The following is a 19,261-nucleotide window of genomic DNA, read 5'->3' on the forward strand; positions in this document are numbered from 1 at the left end:
GATGATCCAACATAACCGGACTGAGCTCTCTGGCAGGGGCTGAAATGCGAAGCATCTGTCCGAGGTGAGCGTCAGTAGAATGGCACACAGCCACGGAGCTGCCGTTTTCCCACGCGTGCGCTGGGGCTCCATCTTGAGATTCGCCTGTCAGGGATCGGAGCAGGAGCCGCACCCATCACTTCTCCTCTGCATTCCCTCCTCCCAGTCTGCTAGCACAGATGTGATGGAGTGGCAGGACAGATCCTTCCTAACTCAAACCCCCGTCCTCCTCTCTTAGATCCAGGAGATGGTCCACTCGGAGGTGGCCGCCTATGACTCAGGCCGGCCCGGGCCTCTGCTGGGTCGCCCGGCAATGCTGGCCAGCCACATGAGTGCCCTCAGCCAGTCCCAGCTCATCTCGCAGATGGGCATCCGGAGCAGCATCGCCCACAGCTCCCCATCACCCCCGGGGAGCAAGTCAGCGACCCCCTCTCCCTCCAGCTCCACGCAGGAAGAGGAGTCGGAAGCGCATTTCAAGGTATGTGCAGTGGAGGAACGGAGCCTGAAGCTGCTCTCCTGTCGGCAGGGAAGGGGTCCTGTGGGGAAATGGGCATCACCTCCCTCTAGTAAAGACTAGAAAAGCCCGATGTCTTGGGACTGAGCAGGCCTTCCTGGTGGTGGTTGAGATATCTGCCACAGAGCTCAGTGGTTTTCTGTTAAGACACCCAGGCCACGCTGGAAGCCAAGGAAAAGGCACATTGGCAGGTGGAGCACCTGGTCAGGGCGATGGCACCTATGGGCCTTGGGACGTAGGGCTTTGGCTGCTCCATGTGCTGAGTGTCCTTGACAAGCTGTGTCCCCTCGGGGCTCCCACAGCCTTGCGTGTAAAGCAGAGAAAATTCCAACAAATGTCGAGGGGATGGGGTGAGAAGATCCTGTGAAAGTTGGCAAAGCCTGACTCCTGAAGGCCAGTGGGTGATTTCAGAGGTGTGGACGGCTTCAGCAAGGCCATTGGGGTCACATTTGCGGCCATTTGGCCCTTTGAGGAGAAAATATTCTGACAAAACTGTGTGGTCCAGAAGGCAGCACCTCTGGGCCTAGAGTATTCACTGACCTGGAGGGTGGGGTACAAAAATGACCCCCCCCCCCCCGCTGGGAACATGGGTCCCCCCAACATTCCTGGAGTCGAGTGGTTTGACCTTTTCAAGAACATGGTAGACATGGTAGGGATGAGAACCTGCCACCTGTCCAGGCTCTGGCCCTTCTTTGCATTGACTCCAAATCCACCTCCCAGTGAGAGAACATCTTGTCTTACCAGGGAGGAAAACAGAGGCCCAGAAAGGCCAAAGACAGAAGTGTTTGCCTGGGGCCTCCCAGCGAGCTGGTGGTGGAATCAAGACTTACCTCCCTTCGTGCCTCCTACCTCTGTCGACCCAGTGTCCCCTCCACATGGTGGCCTCCCAGAGGCCTGGGGCAGTAACCCTGGACTTCGGGGGAAGAGGGAGTTTACCTCTGGATCCTAGCCCAGCTTCATCCTAAGGATGACTCGACCTCTATCATAGTTCTTGCAGGAACGGTTTTTGTTTAACAAACACTCCCTATAGACCAGACACTGCTCTAAACACGTAACAAGTATACGTCCATGTAATCCTCATAAAAGTCCTCTGGGACAGGGACTGTTATTATCTGTTTGGCAGATGGGGGAAATAATGTATCTGTTTTTTTTTTTTTTTTTTTTTTTTGAGACGGAGTCTCGTTCTGTCGCCCAGGCTGGAGTGCAGTGGCCGGATCTCAGCTCACTGCAAGCTCCGCCTCCCGGGTTTACGGCATTCTGCTGCCTCCTCCCGAGTAGCTGGGACTACAGGTGCCCGCCACCTCACCCAGCTAGTTTTTTGTATTTTTTTAGTAGAGACGGGGTTTCACCATGTTAGCCAGGATGGTCTCGATCTCCTGACCTCGTGATCCGCCCATCTCGGCCTCCCAAAGTGCTGGGATTCCAGGCTTGAGCCACCGTGCCCGGCCCTATGTATCTGTTTTCATACAGCTAGTAAGTGGGGGAACCAGGATTCAAACCCAGGACGCTGCAGGTGTAGTCCAGTGCATGTGCCTTCAACCCCCTGCCCTGCTGTGACTGTTCAGGACTTTATCAATGACGGCATGCCTCTTCATCCCTGATCTTGCTAGGGCCACACCACAGTGCTAATGTAACTGGGGCTTGGAGAAGGGGGTGGCTACAGAGATAAGCCTCAGGAACAGAACCATGTTCTTCAGACATGGATGCCTGATCATGCCTACTGGCCCATGGCTTTATCATCAGTTCAACGTGTCACCTCCATCTTCTTGGCTTCTAGAGCCAGAGTCTTCACTGCAGGGTCCAGGGCTTTTGACCAAAGTCCCCTGTACCTGCATGGGTTGAGTGAACCAACAGAGTCCCACTGAGGTCTGTGGTGGGCATCCCAGCCAACCCCCCCGCCCTGGAAGCCCGAAGTCAGTGTTCACAGGATCGTGGTCCTGCGGTCTGTCCAGGGTGAAGCCACTGGCTCCACGGCTGACCCAGTAACAGTCGCTTTAGCTTCATCCCCTCCCCACTTTACAGGGGTCCAGAGACTAAGCCACCTGCTCAAAGCTGCACAGCTGAAACATGGTGGTGGTGACCAGCCTTTTGTAACGCAGGATCCTTTTTGGGGATTATTTGTGATCACAAGTGGGAGAGCAGATATATATATATACACACACACACACACACGTATATATTATATACACACACATGCACACACACTCCAAACTTGGAAATAGGCCCTCAAATAACTGCACATTCTTTCAATGTCATACCAAAGCACTGGCTAACAGGCTCACTCAAGAATTATCTGATTCTCTAGGAAAGTGGACCTTTGCTTTGATTCATTATTCATTATTGATTAGGGGATTTTATAACTCTGTAAAAGAAGAGGTTACCTTGGGGGGAAAAATGTAATCAGAGATATAAGTGATTTTTGTCTGATTATAAGGCAAATTAACTTTGCCCAGTAGAGATGCCAATTTCTGTCCAGTAGAAAAGATTAAAAGTCCTAAAGGTGATAGTTTTAGCGTTCTATTGGCACTAACCACTTTCACGTGTAATTTAGCAATCTAATTCCAGCATTCTTTCCATTCTTTCAGTGACTATACAGTCGTCTTCTCCTCCTGCATTTCTCTGAATCAACTTTACAATCATGCTGGTTCTCTTTAATGAGTTAAATACCCACCCAGGGTGTGTGTGTCTGTCTGGCCATTGCCCTTTCCACCTCACGAGTGGTTATCTGTGCATGAGCAGGGCTGGAAAAGTGCAGCTTGGCCGGAGTCTGTGTCGATTGCCTTTGGCAGGAGGCCCTTTGGTTATCTGACTCTTCTCACTCGGGCAGATATCGGGAGAAAAGAGACCTTCAGCTGACCCTGGAAAAAAGGCCAAGAACCCAAAGAAGAAGAAAAAGAAGGACCCCAATGAGCCGCAGAAGCCTGTGTCGGCCTACGCACTCTTCTTCAGAGACACTCAGGCCGCCATCAAGGGTCAGAACCCTAGTGCCACTTTCGGTGACGTGTCCAAAATCGTGGCCTCCATGTGGGACAGCCTGGGAGAGGAACAGAAGCAGGTGAGCCTCCCTCTCTTTCTGGGCCATCCCCTGAGGCTTTGTGGTCCTGGAGCCAAGGACACACTTTGAAGGTCTGAAACCAGGCCCAGCTCTGGAACTCAAGACTCTTGCAGAGGTCTTTCCTGGGCTCAGTTGCCCATCCGTAAACTGGGAAGCTGGTTGCCTTCCAATTCTACTAATCAACTGCATTTACGAGCAACTTAACCACTCTGAACCTCTGCTTCCCCCTTGATAAAATGAGAACAAGCATCTCCATCCATCTTCTCCCTCCAACCCTGAAAGTCTGGAGTCCAGGCCAGAGCTTCCTATCCCACTGACCATGTGCCTGTGGCCTCCTCTAAAGGCCTCCAGGGAGAAAAGAGAGCAGAACTAGCTGGTAGGCAAATGGAGTTGCCAGCTGTGTGACCTCAGGCTGACCACCTAAACTCTGAGCCTCAGTTTTCATGTCTGTAAAACAGGGGTGCTGGCAACTCATTCTCTGAGCTCTTGTCTGGGCTGAGCTCTCCCTCCAGTATTTCACTGAAGCCTTATAACACCCTGTGGAGAGTAGCCATTGCTTTCCTGTTTTGGTAGAGACACCAAGAGGTAAAGTGACTCGCCCAGGGTCACCAGCGTGAATCAAGGTAGAGTCAGGATTTGAACTCACATCTGTAGAAGCAGGAGGCTCAATTGGGATGTTGGCATGAGAGACATGAATCAAATAAGCAATGAGTAAATGTAAAATTACAGTTGTGATTGTGCCATGTACCAGGAGGATACATAGTTCATGAGAGTGGAAAGAGCAGGGACGGACATTGTCCCTGGGGTCAGGTCTCCAGGTGAGACCTGAAGAGTGAGTTCTCTTTGGAGGAGGGGAAGTGTTCCAGGCAGGGAGGCCTGGTAAGGGAAGGAGCCTGGGAAAGCACAGGGGACTGAAAGGAGACCAGGATGGCCAGAGAGGAGACAGAGTCCCCAAGGCAGAGACGGAGCTGGAAAGGCAGGCAGGGGCCAGATCACGCTGGGCTTTGCAGACCTTGGAAGGAGTCAGGCCCTGTTCTAAGAGGAGAGAAAACCAGTGAAGAGTTTTACACAGAGGAGAGACCAGAATGGCAGCATAAGGCAGGTAAGAGTAGATGTGGAGGGTGCACAGTCATCCAGGTGGGGGAAGGTGGGGCCTGGAGCATCTTCCAGAATGGTTTGGGGTAGGGGACCCAGAGCACATCCTGGCAGCCTCCTTGCATCTGGTTTCCATTCTGAGTAAATGGAGATGCCAGTCACTGGATGGGAAATATGGGGAAAGTAGCAGGCTTGGGGCAGAGCGATGAATTACTGACTTATTTGAAACATCTCCTTTACTGTATTCTAAAATTGTAGGTAATTTTGGAATATGTTATAATGCAGAGAGTTTATTTGTGAGATGACCCCCACCTCTGGTAGGAGAGTAGGGAAATGAGACAGGGAAAGGAGGGCAGCCAGGAAAGGGCACATTGTCCCAGGAGAATCCACCATGGGCAACTGGAGCACAATCCCGCTGAGAACTCAGGAGCCTGCTTAGAATGTACCAGGCCTCAGGGTCATCCTGAGGGGCAAGGGTGCTGGGGTGGACACCAGCATTCCTTCCTTCTGCAGCACCTCTGACCTGCTACACATGCCAGGCTCCTGCCACCAGAGGGACCCCCAGGCAAAGGAATATAGCCGGTGGCAGCTGGAAGTAGAGTATGTTTTTAGGACAGGGTTAAGGACTGGGGGATATTGGCAGGGCACTGCGGCTTTTGCTACAGCGACATCTGTCTTTTTCATTTGTGTGTTTTGTTGGCAACCGATTCCCTTTCAGAAGACTTCAGGTTTTTTTTGTTTGGTGGGGGAGTTTCCTTGCCCTTTTATACCGTCTGGAGAGACAGTGGTCTCAAGTGCTATGTCCCCAGGAATTCCTTCCACCGATGCTTTCTCTGACTTCATTCAGCACAGCCCAGAGGCAAGCAAAGGCGGTTGAGAGTCCCAGCCCCTGTGTCGGTTTCATTTCTGCTTACCCGCCTGGTGTTTTATTTCTAACCCAAGAATATATTTATTTCCATCCAATAATGGGCATATCTCTCCTTTTACTTAATGCATTTTAAATGGCATGTTTCTCCCCATTTTCCTAGCAACTTGTTGATATATAAAAAGTTAGGAATTAAAATAGTAAGCTTGGCAGTTACAAATGAATCATTTCTTTTTTTTTTTTTTTTTTGAGACAGAGTCTGGCTCTGTCGCTCGGGCTGGAGTGCAGTGGCCGGATCTCAGCTCACTGCAAGCTCCGCCTCCCGGGTTTACGCCATTCTCCTGCCTCAGCCTCCCAAGTAGCTGGGACTACAGGCGCCCGCTGCCACGCCCGGCTAGTTTTTTGTATTTTTTAGTAGAGACGGGGTTTCACCGTGTTAGCCAGGATGGTCTCGATCTCCTGACCTCGTGATCCGCCCGTCTCGGCCTCCCGAAGTGCTGGGATTACAGGCTTGAGCCACCGCGCCTGGCCACAAATTAATCATTTCTGATCATTTTTAATTCCTGAGTCTTCTAAAGTGTCTATAATTATGTACATATTTATACACATATATCTTTTACAAATAATAATTTTGTCTCCTTTGTTGTTTAAAAGACAGGGTGTCACTCTGTCACCCAGGCTAGAGGTTAGTGGCACGATCATAGCTCACTGCAGCCTTGAACTCCTGGGCTCAAGCACTTTTCCTAGCTCATCTTCCCAAGTAGCTGGGCCTGCAGGCACGCCGTGCATCACCATGCCCCACAAAATTTTTTTCATTTTTTTTTTATAGAGACAGGGTCTTGCTGTGTTGCTCAGGCTGACAAACTCTTAGCCTCCAATGCCTCCCAAAGTGCTGGGATTAGAGGCATGAACCACTACATCCAGCTTTGTCCCCTTATTTTGTCTTCTCACTTCTCAGATTTCTAATTTTGTTTTCTTTCCCAGTTATGTTGACTAGGACTTCTAAAAAAGAGATGTTCAGCAATGGTGGGGATAGTGGTCTTCTTACTTTGCATTACCTCTCATGTTTCACTATTAAGCATAAGGCTGGATGTTAGCTTGTGTCAGTTTTTGAAATCACATTTAGAAATGTGACTTATATTCTTATTTTACTATTAATACACTAACAACTAAGAGAGAGAGTGAGAAAATAATAGGAAATAAAAAAAACCCTGCCTATCCCCCAAACGTTTCAAGCCTAGATGATGGATAGGAAAGTTCTTTCAAATCATCAAAGAGTTAATAATTCCAAGACTTAGAAAAATAAGAAAACCTTCACAAATCCTTATATACAATGTAACCTTGACACTAAAACATAATGAAGCTAACTGCATCATTTAATTTTGAATGTGTAATAAACAATACCAAAATTTAATGGTTTAAAAAAATAATCATGTATTCAACTTATGATTCTGAGGGTCCATGAACTGTTCTGGGCTCAGCAGGATGGTTCTGCTGCTGCTCTTGGCTGGGCTCACCCATTTGCATCAGTGGTAAACCACAGTAAATTAGGCATCTCTGCTTCTGGGAGTTGGATGGCCGTCAGTTGGAGCAGTGGAGCCAAACTGGGCCATGTGTCTCTCATCATCCAGCAGACTAGCTCATGTTTTTATTCACATAGCAAGTCAGAGTTCCAAGAGCAGCTTTAGAGCAGAAAAATGATGGAAAAGAGGCAGGACTAACTGCAGCTCCCCGTCGGACAGACAGAGCAGCACGTGGAGACTCACATTGTAAACTTTTGCTCCAAGAACTACCACAGGAACATGCTAGGAAAGCCAGAAGAATCCATAGACCCTTTGAAGGAGGTGGATTGCTGCTGCAGACTCTCTGGGACAGCCAAGGAACTGTGAGTTGGCTTGCTTTCTCAGCTGGGAGGCCTGTAGCCTGGGGCAAGTTCTCAGCCCTGTTCACTGGCTGCCTGGAAGTCAACTCAGTGCTGTTGGGGGTGCATGGTGGGAGTGAGACCAGCCTGTGGCTGCCAGCTTTCCCTCACTTCCCTGATGACCTGTGTGATGCAGCAGAGTCAGCCATAATCCCCCTGGGAACCACACCCCCCACAGCATCTGCAGCAAGCCCTACCTAAGGAGAGTCTGAGCTCAGACACACCTAACCCTGCCCCTACCTGATAGGCTAACAGGGCAGGTAGAGAAAGACCAAGACAAAGGACATAATCTCTTGGGAACTCTCTGGCCCCACCCACCGCCTGATACTAGGGCAAGCTTGTATTCTCCCTATACTATTGCAGCTGATGCACTCTTGAAAGTGCCACCTCCTGGCTGGAGGCCAACACAAAGCCAGTGCACTTAAAAATACAACTAAGGACCCTCACGGAGTCCACTTCACTCCCCTGCTACTTCCACCGGAGCAGGTGTTGATATCCATGGAGGAGAGACCTGAAAACAGATCACATTACAGGACTCCTTGCAGACACTCCCCAGTACTAGCCTGGAGCCTGGTAGCTCCGCTGGGTGGCTAGATCCAGAAGAGAAATAACAATCACTGCAGCAGGGTTCTCAGGACAACACATCCCTAGGGAAAGGGGGAGAACCCCAAGGAACAGGAAAATCTGAATAGCAGTGCTTGACTCCCAGATCTTCCCTCTGACATAGTTTACCCAAATGAGAAGGAACCAGAAAAATAATTCTGGTAATATGACAAAACAAAGTTATTTAACATCCCCAAAAGATAACACTAGCTCAACAGCAATGGTTCCAAACCAAGACAAAGTCTCTGAATTGCCAGAAAAAGAATTCAGAAGGTTGTTAAAAATTATACAGGATATGAATAGAAAAGTCACCAGAGAAATAGCATAAATAAAAACAGTCACAACTTCTAGAAATGAAGGACACAGAGAAATGCAAAATGCACTGGAAAGTCTCAGCAATAGAATTGAATGAGTGGAAGAAAGAACTTCAGAGCTCAAAGACAAGGCTTTCAAATTAACCCAATTCAACAAGGACAAAGAATTTTAACAAATGGACAACGCCTCCAAGAAGTTTGGGATTATGTTAAATGACCAAATCTAAGAATAATTGGTGTTCCTAAGAAGAGAAATATAAAAGTTTGGAAAATATATTTGAGGGAATAATTGAGGAAAACTTCCCTGGCCTTGCTACAGATCTAGACATCCAAATACAAGAAACTCAAAGAACACCTGAGAAACTCATCACAAAAAGAAGGAAAGGAAACCCTATCAGATTAACAGTAGATTTCTCAGCAGAAACCCTACAAGCTAGTAAACAATTAGCCAAGAATTTTGTATCCAGCAAAACTAAGTTTCACAAATGAAGGAAAAATACAGTTCTTTTTTTCAAACCAATGCTGAGAGAATTTGCCACTACCAAGCCAGCACTTCAAGAACTACTAAAAAGAGCTCAATCTTGAAACAAATTTTTGAAATACACCAAAACGGAATCTCCTTAAAGCATAAATCTAACAGGACCTCTAAAATAATAACACAATTTTTTAAAAACTACAAGGTATTTGGGCAACAAATAGCACAATGAATAGAAGAATAGTACCTCACATCTCAATACTAACATTGAATGTAAATGGCCTAAATGCTCCACTTAAAAATACTGATTAGCACAATGAATAAGAATTGACCAACTGAGTATCTGCTGTCTTCAAGAGACTCACCTGACACATAAGGACTCACATAAACTTAAGGTAAAGGGGTGGAAAAAGATACTTCATGCAAATGGATACCAAAAGTGAGCAGGAATAGCTATTCTTATATCAGACCAAACTTTAAAGCAACAGCAGTTTAAAAAGACAAAGAGGAACATTATATAATGATAAAACTAGTCCAACAGGAAAATATCGCAATCCTAAATGTATATGCATCTAACATTGGAGCTCCCAAATTTAAAAAACAATTACTACTAGACATAAGAAATGAGAATGACAGTAAAACAACAATAGTGGGAAACTTCAATACTCCACTGACAGCACTAGACAGGTCATCACGACAGAAAGTCAAAGAAACAATGAACTTAAACTATACCCTACAACAAATGGACTTAACAGATATTTATAGAACATTCTATTCATCAGCACATGGAACATTCTCCAAGATAGACCATACAATAGGCCATAAAACAAGTCCCAACAAATTTAAGAAAATAGAAATTATATCAAGTACTTTCTCAGACCACAGTAAAATAAAACTGGAAATCAACTCCAAAAGGAACCCTCAAAACAATGTAAATACATGGAAATAATTAAATAATCTGCTTCTGAATGATTGTTGGGTCAACAATGAAATCAAGATGGATATTATAAAATTCTTTGAACGATAATAGTAACATAACCTATCAAAACCTCTGGGATACAGCAAAAGCGGTGCTAAGAGGAAAGTTCATAGCATTAAATGCCTACATCAAAAAGTCTGAAAGAGTACAAATAGACAATCTAAGGTCATGCCTTAAGGAACTAGAGAGAGAGAACACACCAAACCCAAATACAGCAGAAGAAAAGAAATGACCAAGATCAGAGCAGAACTAAATGAAATTGAAACCAAAAAATACAAAAGATAAACAAAAAGCTGGTTCTTTGAAAAGATAAAACTGATAGACCATTAGTGAGATTAACCAAGAAAAGAAGAGAGAAGATCCAAAGAAGCTCACTTAGAAACAAAACATGAGATATTACAACCGATACCACAGAAATACAAAAGATCATTCAGGCTACTATGAACACTTTTATGTACATAAACTAGAAAACCTAGAGGAGACGGATAAATTCCTGGAAATATACAATCCTCCTAGATTAAATCAGGAAGAAATAGAAGCTCTGAACAGACCAATAACAAGCAGTGAGATTGAAATGGTAATTAAAAAGTTACCAACCAGAAAAAAAAGTTCAGGACCAGATAGATTCACAGCTGAATTCTATCAGACTTTTAAAGGACACCATTCCACAAAATAAAGAGGGAATCCTTCCTAAATTATTCTGTGAAGCCAGTTAATCACCCTAATACCCAAACCAGGAAAGGACATAACAACAACAACAAAAAAGAAAACTACAGGCCAATATTCCTTCTATGCCCAAAATCAGCACAGAAGGGACATGCCTTAAGGTAACAAAAGCCAACTATGATAAACCAGAGCCAACATTATAGTGAGTGGGGAAAAATTGGAAGCATTCCCCTTGAGAACTGGAACAAGACAAGGATGCCCACTCTTACCACTTCTATTCAACAGAGTACTGTCCTAGCCAGAGCAGTCAGACAAAAGAAAGAAAGAGCATCCAAATCTGTAAAGAGGAAGTCAAAGTGTTGCTGTTTGCTGATGACATGATTGTATACCTAGATGAACATGAATGCAAAAATCCTCAACACAATACTAGCTAACTGAATTCAGTGGTGTATCAGAAAGATAATCCACCATGATCAAGTGGGTTTCATACCATGGATGCAGGAATGGTTTAACATACACAAGTCAATAAAATGTGATATACCACATAAACAGAATTTAAAACCGCATGATCATCTCAATAGACACAGAAAAAGCATTTGACAAAATTGAGCATCCCTTTGATTAAAACTCTCAGCAAAATCGGCATAAAAGGGACATACCTTAAGGTAATAAAAGCCATCTGTGATAAATCCAGAGCCAACATTATATTGAATGGGAAAAAGTTGAAAGCATTCCCCCTGAGAACTAGAACAAGAGAAGGATGCCCACTGTCACCACTTTTATTCGATGCAGTACTGGAAGTCCTGGCCAGAGCAGTCAGACAAGAGAAAGAAAGAAAGGGCATCCAAATCAGTAAAGAGGAAGTCAAACCGTCACAGTTTGCTGATGGGATTATCATATACCTAAAGACTCATCCAAAAACCTCCTAAAACTGGTAAATGAATTCAGCAAAGTTTCGGGATACAAAATTAATGTATACAAATCAATAGCTCTGCTATACACCAACAGTGACCAAGCTGAGAATCAAATCAAAAACTCCACCCCCTTTAGCTGCAAAAAAATTAAAAGATAAATAAATAAAATACTTAGGAATATACCTAGCCAAGGAGGTGGAAGACCTCTACAAGGAAAACTGCAAAACACTGCTGAAAGAAATCATAGATGAAACAAATGGAAACACATCCCATGCTGATGGATGGGTAGAATCAATAGTGTGAAAATGACCATACTGCCAAAAGCAATCTACAAATTCCATGCAATTCCCATCAAAATACCACTGTCATTCTTCACAGAACTAGAAAAAACAATCCTAAAATGCATGTGGAACCAAAAAAGAGCCCTCATAGCCAAAGCATGACTAAGCAAACAGAACAAATCTGGAGGCATCACATTACCTGACTTCAAACCGTACTATAAGGCCATAGTCACCAAAACAGCATGATTCTGGTATAAAAATAGGCATATAGACCAATGGAAAAGAATAGAGAACCCAGAAATAAAGCCAAATCCTTACAACCAACCGATCTTTGACAAAGCAAACAAAAACAAAGTGGGGAAAGGACACCTTATTCAACGAACGGTGCTGGGATAATTGGCAAGCCACATGTAGAAGAGTGAAACTGGATCCTCCTCTCTCACCTTATACAAAAATCAACTCAAAATGGATCAAAGACTTAAATCTAAGACTTGAAACCTTACAAATTCTAGAAGATAACACTGGAAAAACCCTTCTAGACATTGGCTTAGGCAAAGACTTCATGACCAAGGAACCCAAAAGCAAATGCAACAAAAGCAGAGATAAATAGATGGGACTTAATTAAACTAAAAAGCTGCACAGCAAAAGAAATAACCAGCAGGGTAAGCAGACAACCCACAGAGTGAGAGAAAATCTTCACAATCTGTACTTCTGACAAAAGACTAATATCCAGAATCTACAAAGGAACTCAAAGCAGCAAGAAAAAAAACAATCCCATCAAAAATCGGGCTAGGGAAATGAATAGACAATTCTCAAAAGACACAAATGGCCAAAAAACATATTAGAAAATACTTAACATCATTATGATCAGGGAAATGCAAATCAAAACCACCTTACTCCTGCAAGAATGTCCATAATCAAAAAAATAGATATTGGCATGGATGTGGCAAAAAGGAAACACTTTTACACTGTTGGTGGGAATATAAACTAGTACATCCACTATGAAAAACAGTGTGGAGATTCCCCAAAGAACTAAAAGTAGATCTACTGTTTGATCCAGCAGTCCCACTGCTGGGTATCCACCCAGAGGAGAAGTAATTATACAAAAAAGATACTTGCACACACATTTGTAGCAGCCCAATTCACAACTGCAAAAATATGGAACCAGCCCAAATGCCCATCAATCAATGAGTGGATAAAGAAAATGTGGGGGGGGGGGGGAGGTGTATGTATGTGCATACACACACACACACCATGGAATACCACTCAGCCATAAAAACGTAGGAAATAATAGCATTTGCAGCAACCTGGATGGAATTGGAGACAATCATCCTAAGTGAAGTAACTCAGGAATGGAAACCCAAACACTGTATGTTCTGTAAGTGAGAACTAAGCTATGAGGACACAAAGGCGTAAGAATGATACAGGGGACTTGGGGGAAAGGATGAGGGCGGTGAAGGATAAAAGACTATACATGAGGTACAGTGTACAGTGCTCAAATGGTGGGTGCACCGAAATCTCAGAAATCACCATTAAAGAACTTACGTACAAAAAAAATTTTTTAAATAAGAGTTGCAAGAGGGCTCACTAATATGTGATCACTTTGTCAGTCTCTGCTTGCATCACATTTGGGCTTTTATTGTCCAACACAAGTCACACGAGGCTAAGCTCCAAGTCGTTCACACTTCCTTGTTTCTACCAAAAGCCATGGAAACAGGGAGGTGTGAACAAACGCGGACCAATCCTACGATAACATATGAATCTAGGTCTAAAATGTTTAATAAAAGATATTAGCACACCGAATCCAGCCTAATATACTGTGAACAAGTAGGTTCGTTCTAGGTTGCACAGGTGACTCAGCATTAAGAAATCTGCACTGTGCTGGATCAGAATGGGGGCTTCAAAGGGCCTTGTCTTTCTGTGATCAGTTGTGCTGATGTAACGTGGAGACCCAGAGAGGTGAAGCATGTTGGCTAAGGCCACACAGGGAGTTGCTGAGGAACTGGGATATGGCCTGGTCTCCGCAATTTCTCCGCAGTGCTCCCAGAATGGGGCCAGTGGCTGGCTGACTCAGCTTCTGACCCCACCCCCTCATCCATTCATGATCCTTGAATCCGTGCCTTCCCACCCCAGGACCCTGCACCACATCTCTTCTGCAACTTTCTCCCCAGTGTTGCTCATGTGTTGACTCTTCCAGGCCTATAAGAGGAAGACAGAAGCAGCCAAGAAGGAATATCTGAAGGCTCTGGCAGCCTACCGGGCTAGCCTCGTCTCCAAGGTAACACCTGGAATCTCCAGGCACAGCCCTGATCAGAGTGGGGCCGTTTGACGAATGGAGCAAGAACCGGGGCCCGTGGGAAGGCCAGCACCCCAGGTCTTAGAAAGAATGGGTCAGAACTACATGGTCATGTCTGCAGGGCACCTACAGCGTGCCAGGCTCATTCTGGGCACTTTACATGCATTTCTTTCCACTGGATTCTTCCAACAAGAACCCAACACCCAGAGGGGTTGAGCAACTTGCCTGAAAAGATCCAGTTTGTTGAAGGGGCTGCACTAGGATTCAAACCCGGTTTTGCCAGTTTTATGTGGCTTTTACTTGTGACCGCTGATGGGGCTTGGGACATGCTACCCCAAAATATGGCACCTCGTCACCACACCCCCAGCCGCCTCTGTCAACACCAGCAATGTAGGAAGCTAGGTGTGGCTGCGGATGCGTGGCCCAAGTGGAGGTGGGTGGCACACAAATTGGTCCATAAAAGGCCAAGTAAAAGGCGGTTCAAAGTCAAGGGAACAACATCTGCAAAGGCACAGAGGCTGGAAGGGGCATGACTAGAGCTGGCTCAGTGGGATGGTGCTTGTCCCACTGGCCAGGCTGAGGAGCATGGATTCCCCCATGGGGAGGGGACCCCCCCAAAGATGAAAGCAGTGGGTGGCTGGATGGTCAGAGCCAAGGGGACTAAGGCCCCTGTGCTAGCTCTGGTTAGTCCAAGCTCTCTCCCGAGAGAGCCAGCCAGGTGCCGTGTCAGTGGGTTGCAGAGCCTCCTGGCCTCACAGCCCAAGTTCTGGTTCGTTCCTCTTCTGTTCTCCAGTGACTGATACCTGTCTCCTTCCAGAGCTCCCCGGATCAAGGTGAGACCAAGAGCACTCAGGCAAACCCACCAGCCAAAATGCTCCCACCCAAGCCGCCCATGTATGCCATGCCAGGCCTGGCCTCCTTCCTGACGCCGTCGGACCTGCAGGCCTTCCGCAGCGGGGCCTCCCCGGCCAGCCTCGCCCGGACGCTGGGCTCCAAGTCTCTGCTGCCAGGCCTCAGTGCATCCCCGCCGCCGCCGCCCTCCTTCCCGCTCAGCCCCACACTGCACCAGCAGCTGTCACTGCCCCCTCACGCCCAGGGCGCCCTCCTCAGTCCACCTGTTAGCATGTCCCCAGCCCCCCAGCCCCCTGTCCTGCCCACCCCCATGGCACTCCAGGTGCAGCTGGCGATGAGCCCCTCACCTCCAGGGCCACAGGTAAGCAGGGAAGAGCAGGAACAGCCCTCTGTGATTGTGTGGGGAGGGGAAGTGGCTTTGCCCTTTCGAACCCCAGCCCTGCCACTGACCGGTGATATAACCTCAGCCTTGGCACCTGACCTCTCTGAGCCTCAGTTACCACATCTAGGAAGTGGGTCTCGCATACCTTATCTGAGATGCGCTGGCTGCAGTGAACAGTTCACAAGTTGCCAGACTGACTCTTGGATATTCCAGTCCCCGCTTCCTGCATCCTCAGCCCTAGCCCTGGCCTTTCCCAAAGCCCTCAAGACCTTACCCCTGCTAATTGTTCCACAGAGATTGCTACAAGGTTCACATGGCCCTTAGAGGTCATTGGGCTTAGTAATTCCATTTTACAGATTGGGAAACTGAGGCCCACAAAGGGAAAGGCCCTGAAAGCAAAGTCCTTCAGCCCCTGATTCAGCCAAGACAAGGGTTGAATATTTCTCAGGGTGCTCTCCTGGGAGCAAGGCAGCAGCCCTGGAGACAGGCAATTCTGGGTGACAAGGAGGCAGTGTCTCTTCTGTGTGGACACCCTTGGACACAGGGGCTCCCACCCCGGGAGGCCTGGGACAGTCTGCCCCCTTCTCTCTCCTTGGCTCATGGCCTCCTCCTCCCCCATCTGCAGGACTTCCCCCACATCTCTGAGTTCCCCAGCAGCTCGGGGTCCTGCTCACCTGGCCCATCCAACCCCACCAGCAGCGGGGACTGGGACAGCAGCTACCCCAGCGGGGAGTGTGGCATCAGCACCTGCAGGTTAGTCCTCGCCTGCCCCTGCCTTTGTCCTGCCTGCCAGGGAGACTGGGAATAGGATGGCCAGGGATGGGAGAATGGCCATGGGCAGCGTGGACAGGGGAGAACACTGCAGTCACTGTCAGCCCTGCCGAGGGGATCGAGACCTCAGATGACACCGCAGAGCCAGGCCCCGGAAGGACTCTGCTGGCCTGATGCTGAGGCCTGCTTGGGAAACTGACTAGTCTTCAGTCTTGCTGCTCCTTCCTTGCTCCTGTTTTTTTCACAAATGCTTCCACGTGGCATTCACAGATGAGTCCTGCATCTTAGGCCGGTTCCCTAGAAGCAGAGCCTGAGGCAGCAGGGAGTGGGTGCCCTTGGGGATGTGCTGGGGAAAGCCTGCAGGCGAAGGGGGTGAGGGAGGCAGGACGAGGTGGGGGAAGGAGCCGAGGGGGATGTGGCCTCAGCTGAAGACTTGCTTCTGCCTCATCCCGTGGGAGCCCTGGAGCATGAACTGTGCTAGAGTGGCTCCCACCTGGAGGTCAGGGAACTGGCTTTTTTAACCCCTTCATCAGTCAGCCCTCGGCTGTGGGCTGCCCAGGTGGGGAGTGGAGGCTACTGGGCAGGGCAGCTCCCAAGAGTAGAACAGCTGAGAATGCAGGACAGGGGACCTGGGTGAGACGCGGTGGGAGAACGGACCCACTGTCTATCCCGAGGAATTAGACACCTTAGAGACCCCTTTCCCCTGCACCCCAGCGTCCTCCCTAGTCCTCCCGTGGGCCTCCTTTCCCGTCCTGCACTCCACCTTTCAAACCCATGCTAACACCTCCCTCTAGGAGGTCTTCCTGGATCCACACTACCCAAGCTCCGGGGAAGAGTGACCTTTCACTCCAGCCAGCAGGAGAGGGAGGATGCAGTGAGGAGGGACACTTGCTCCTTCACCCGCCAGCCGGGTTCCCCTTCCCTTGGCAAGAACGAGTCCCACAGCCACACCTGGGGGATGTAGTGCCAAGCAGCCGTTCCAGGGATAGCGCCACACCCTGGAAGGCACAGCGCACTTGTTGGGTGGCCACCTTGCTGCTGAGAACCCCTGCCCCCAGCCCTAGCCTCGGCCTCCCAGCACAGGGCTGATTCCTCTGCTGACCCCGCCAGCGCCCTTGGGCACTGAACAAGTGGCCACCGCGCATGCCCCGTTTGACATGCCTGGGGTGAGATTCTACGTGGGTGGGCGGACTCAGCTCAGCAAGAATCCCTTCCCTGCACCCCAAGCACGTGCAGACTCCTGCCCCAGCCCTTTCCCACCCCCAACTTTCCTTCTCAAAAGTCAGAATACTTAGGGCATGTAGGGGAGTGTCACGCAATGTCCAAGCCTCCTGAGGCTGGCCCATCACATCCAGCATGGAGGTCGGACTGCAACAGGGCCCTGTTTTAAAAACATAAAAAGCACCTGTCCCTCCCTTAATTCAGTTTGAGATTTACAAATTCCTGGATTAAAAACGGCTGTGAGAGCAATGGTGACATCAGCGTGCGCCTCCATGAAGGACAGACACACTACTGCCCTTTCACCCAGGGCTGAGGACCAGGTGGTCCCCTGCTGGGATTCCAGGAGGGGCTTGGTGCAGAGTGGGGTGGGGGAGCAGCTGCAAGTCCCTCATTCGGCTGCAGAGGGGCAGCTGAATCAGTGGGGGTTGGGGGGGGCGGTGTAGAGTGCAGGGGTCCTGGTGCTCCCCTGGCCTGGGGAGGTACCCAACAGCTTTGACAGCCCCTCCTCTCTCTCACAGCCTGCTCCCTAGGGACAAATCGCTCTACCTCACCTAATCCCGCCTCCCCACCATCCCTGAGGCTCGCTGGAAGGCACTGCTCAGAGCCTGAAGGGCTGACAGCAGAAAAGAGGCCCTGGCCAGAGGCAGGGTGGCCCATCGGAGGGAGCAGTGACACACCCATTGCCGGGGGCTGAGTCTCTTCCTCGACCTCCCACCAGACTCTGCAGAGGCAGCCCACTGCCCGCCGCCAGCCCAAAGAACCTGCAGGAACCTTCTGCCCGCTGACCTGCTTGCTCCAGGGTAACTGTGGACCCTGTCTTCGCCCTGCACACGGTACCCTATGTCTGGATGCCTGGCCTCGGCCCCAGCCCCAGCTCACGTGGGCTGCCCCTGGCGGGGTCGCTTACCAACGGACACCCACCCCAGATGCATGGGCCAGGGGGCCGGCCCCCATCATAGACGTGCACATCGGTTTTCCAGTGTGAACAAAAGATTACGAAACCTAGAAACTGTTGGTTCCGTGTAAGTAGTTGACTACGTGTTTTAGAACTGTGCTGAAGACATCTGTAAGATTATTTTGTGGGGAAAAAAAGTAGTTTCCTTTAAGGTAAAAATCATTTTATATGATCCTTAGCACATTTTTAAGTTTTATCTTAAGGGAGATGTGCACAAAAGCGGCTGCCAAACCGTTTCGTCATCCTCACAGCAAGGACCGGACGATTGCTAGCCACCCCGGAGCACCGCTCTCCTTTTAACCATGTGTTCATCTATTTTAAATTGCCAGCGACGACTTTTGTCTATTTATGAAGAAACCTTGAGAACAAAGTTGCAGCTTATCCTACCGTGTGCGTGGTTTTGGGGTTTGGTTTGGGTTTGGGTTCTTGACGTCGTTTGCAGCTGTTTCCTGGCCCTGGCGAGTGTCTGTCTTGGTGCCCAGTGCTTCTCTCAAATCTCTTTATAATAAAACTTCTGAAAAGCTGAAAACAAGTCTGTGTCTCCTTGTCCTTGGTGAGTCAGGGTTGAAGTGGCATAGAGCCCCTCGGGCCAGATGGACTCAGGTCAAAGTCTTGCCTGACCTTTACCAGCCCGTGTGGGTTTGTGTGGCTGATGGGAGCACCCTGACCTCGGTCTTGCCCTCTAAGGGGGTAACGGTGGTACAGACCCGTAGGGCTCTTGTGATGATGAAAAGGGGTGTGGCCAAGAGTGCCGCCACACAGAAACTTGCATCGGCTGGTGACAGTGGCGAGCCCTTCCTCTGGAGGATGGGGCCTCCCAGGCTTGTGGAAGTGAGCAGTGGGAACCCAGGGAGGAGGCCAAGGGCTTTTTCAAACCTGAGTGTAGGAAGCATCCTAGATGGGATTCTTTAAACCAGGTTTCCCAGCAGATATTAGATGGTGATACTAACAACAACAACAAAAGGCAAATAATACCTGACTGTTTTAACTACATCTGGAAAAATACCAATTGCCTGGTGGAAAGCTGCGACGCTTGCACCCTGCATTGCAGCCATTTTGAGGT

General features: G+C 48.4%; 1 protein-coding gene across 6 annotated transcripts in view; it reads left to right on the plus strand.

Annotated features, from left to right (window-relative positions):
* The window catches only part of TOX2 (TOX high mobility group box family member 2), a 157,997-nt gene extending 139,270 nt beyond the window's left edge, over window positions 1-18,727 (plus strand). For 4 of the 6 annotated variants that reach the window (XM_023227898.2, XM_023227903.1, XM_023227902.2 and 1 more), the window contains exons 4-9: window positions 278-517; window positions 3,381-3,608; window positions 13,919-13,999; window positions 14,835-15,230; window positions 15,877-16,004; window positions 17,962-18,727. In XM_023227898.2, coding sequence (XP_023083666.1) covers window positions 278-517; window positions 3,381-3,608; window positions 13,919-13,999; window positions 14,835-15,230; window positions 15,877-16,004; window positions 17,962-18,028 — 1,140 coding nt within the window. In that variant the 3' untranslated portion in view covers window positions 18,029-18,727. Of the gene's footprint in view, window positions 1-277; window positions 518-3,380; window positions 3,609-13,918; window positions 14,000-14,834; window positions 15,231-15,876; window positions 16,005-17,761 lie in introns of all 6 variants that reach the window. The other 2 variants (XM_023227900.2, XM_023227904.2) reach the window with 1 other exon arrangement.
* The last annotated feature ends 534 nt before the right edge of the window (window positions 18,728-19,261 follow it).

This window comes from Piliocolobus tephrosceles, chromosome 20 (assembly GCF_002776525.5).
Source record: "Piliocolobus tephrosceles isolate RC106 chromosome 20, ASM277652v3, whole genome shotgun sequence".
Lineage (NCBI taxonomy): Eukaryota > Metazoa > Chordata > Mammalia > Primates > Cercopithecidae > Piliocolobus > Piliocolobus tephrosceles.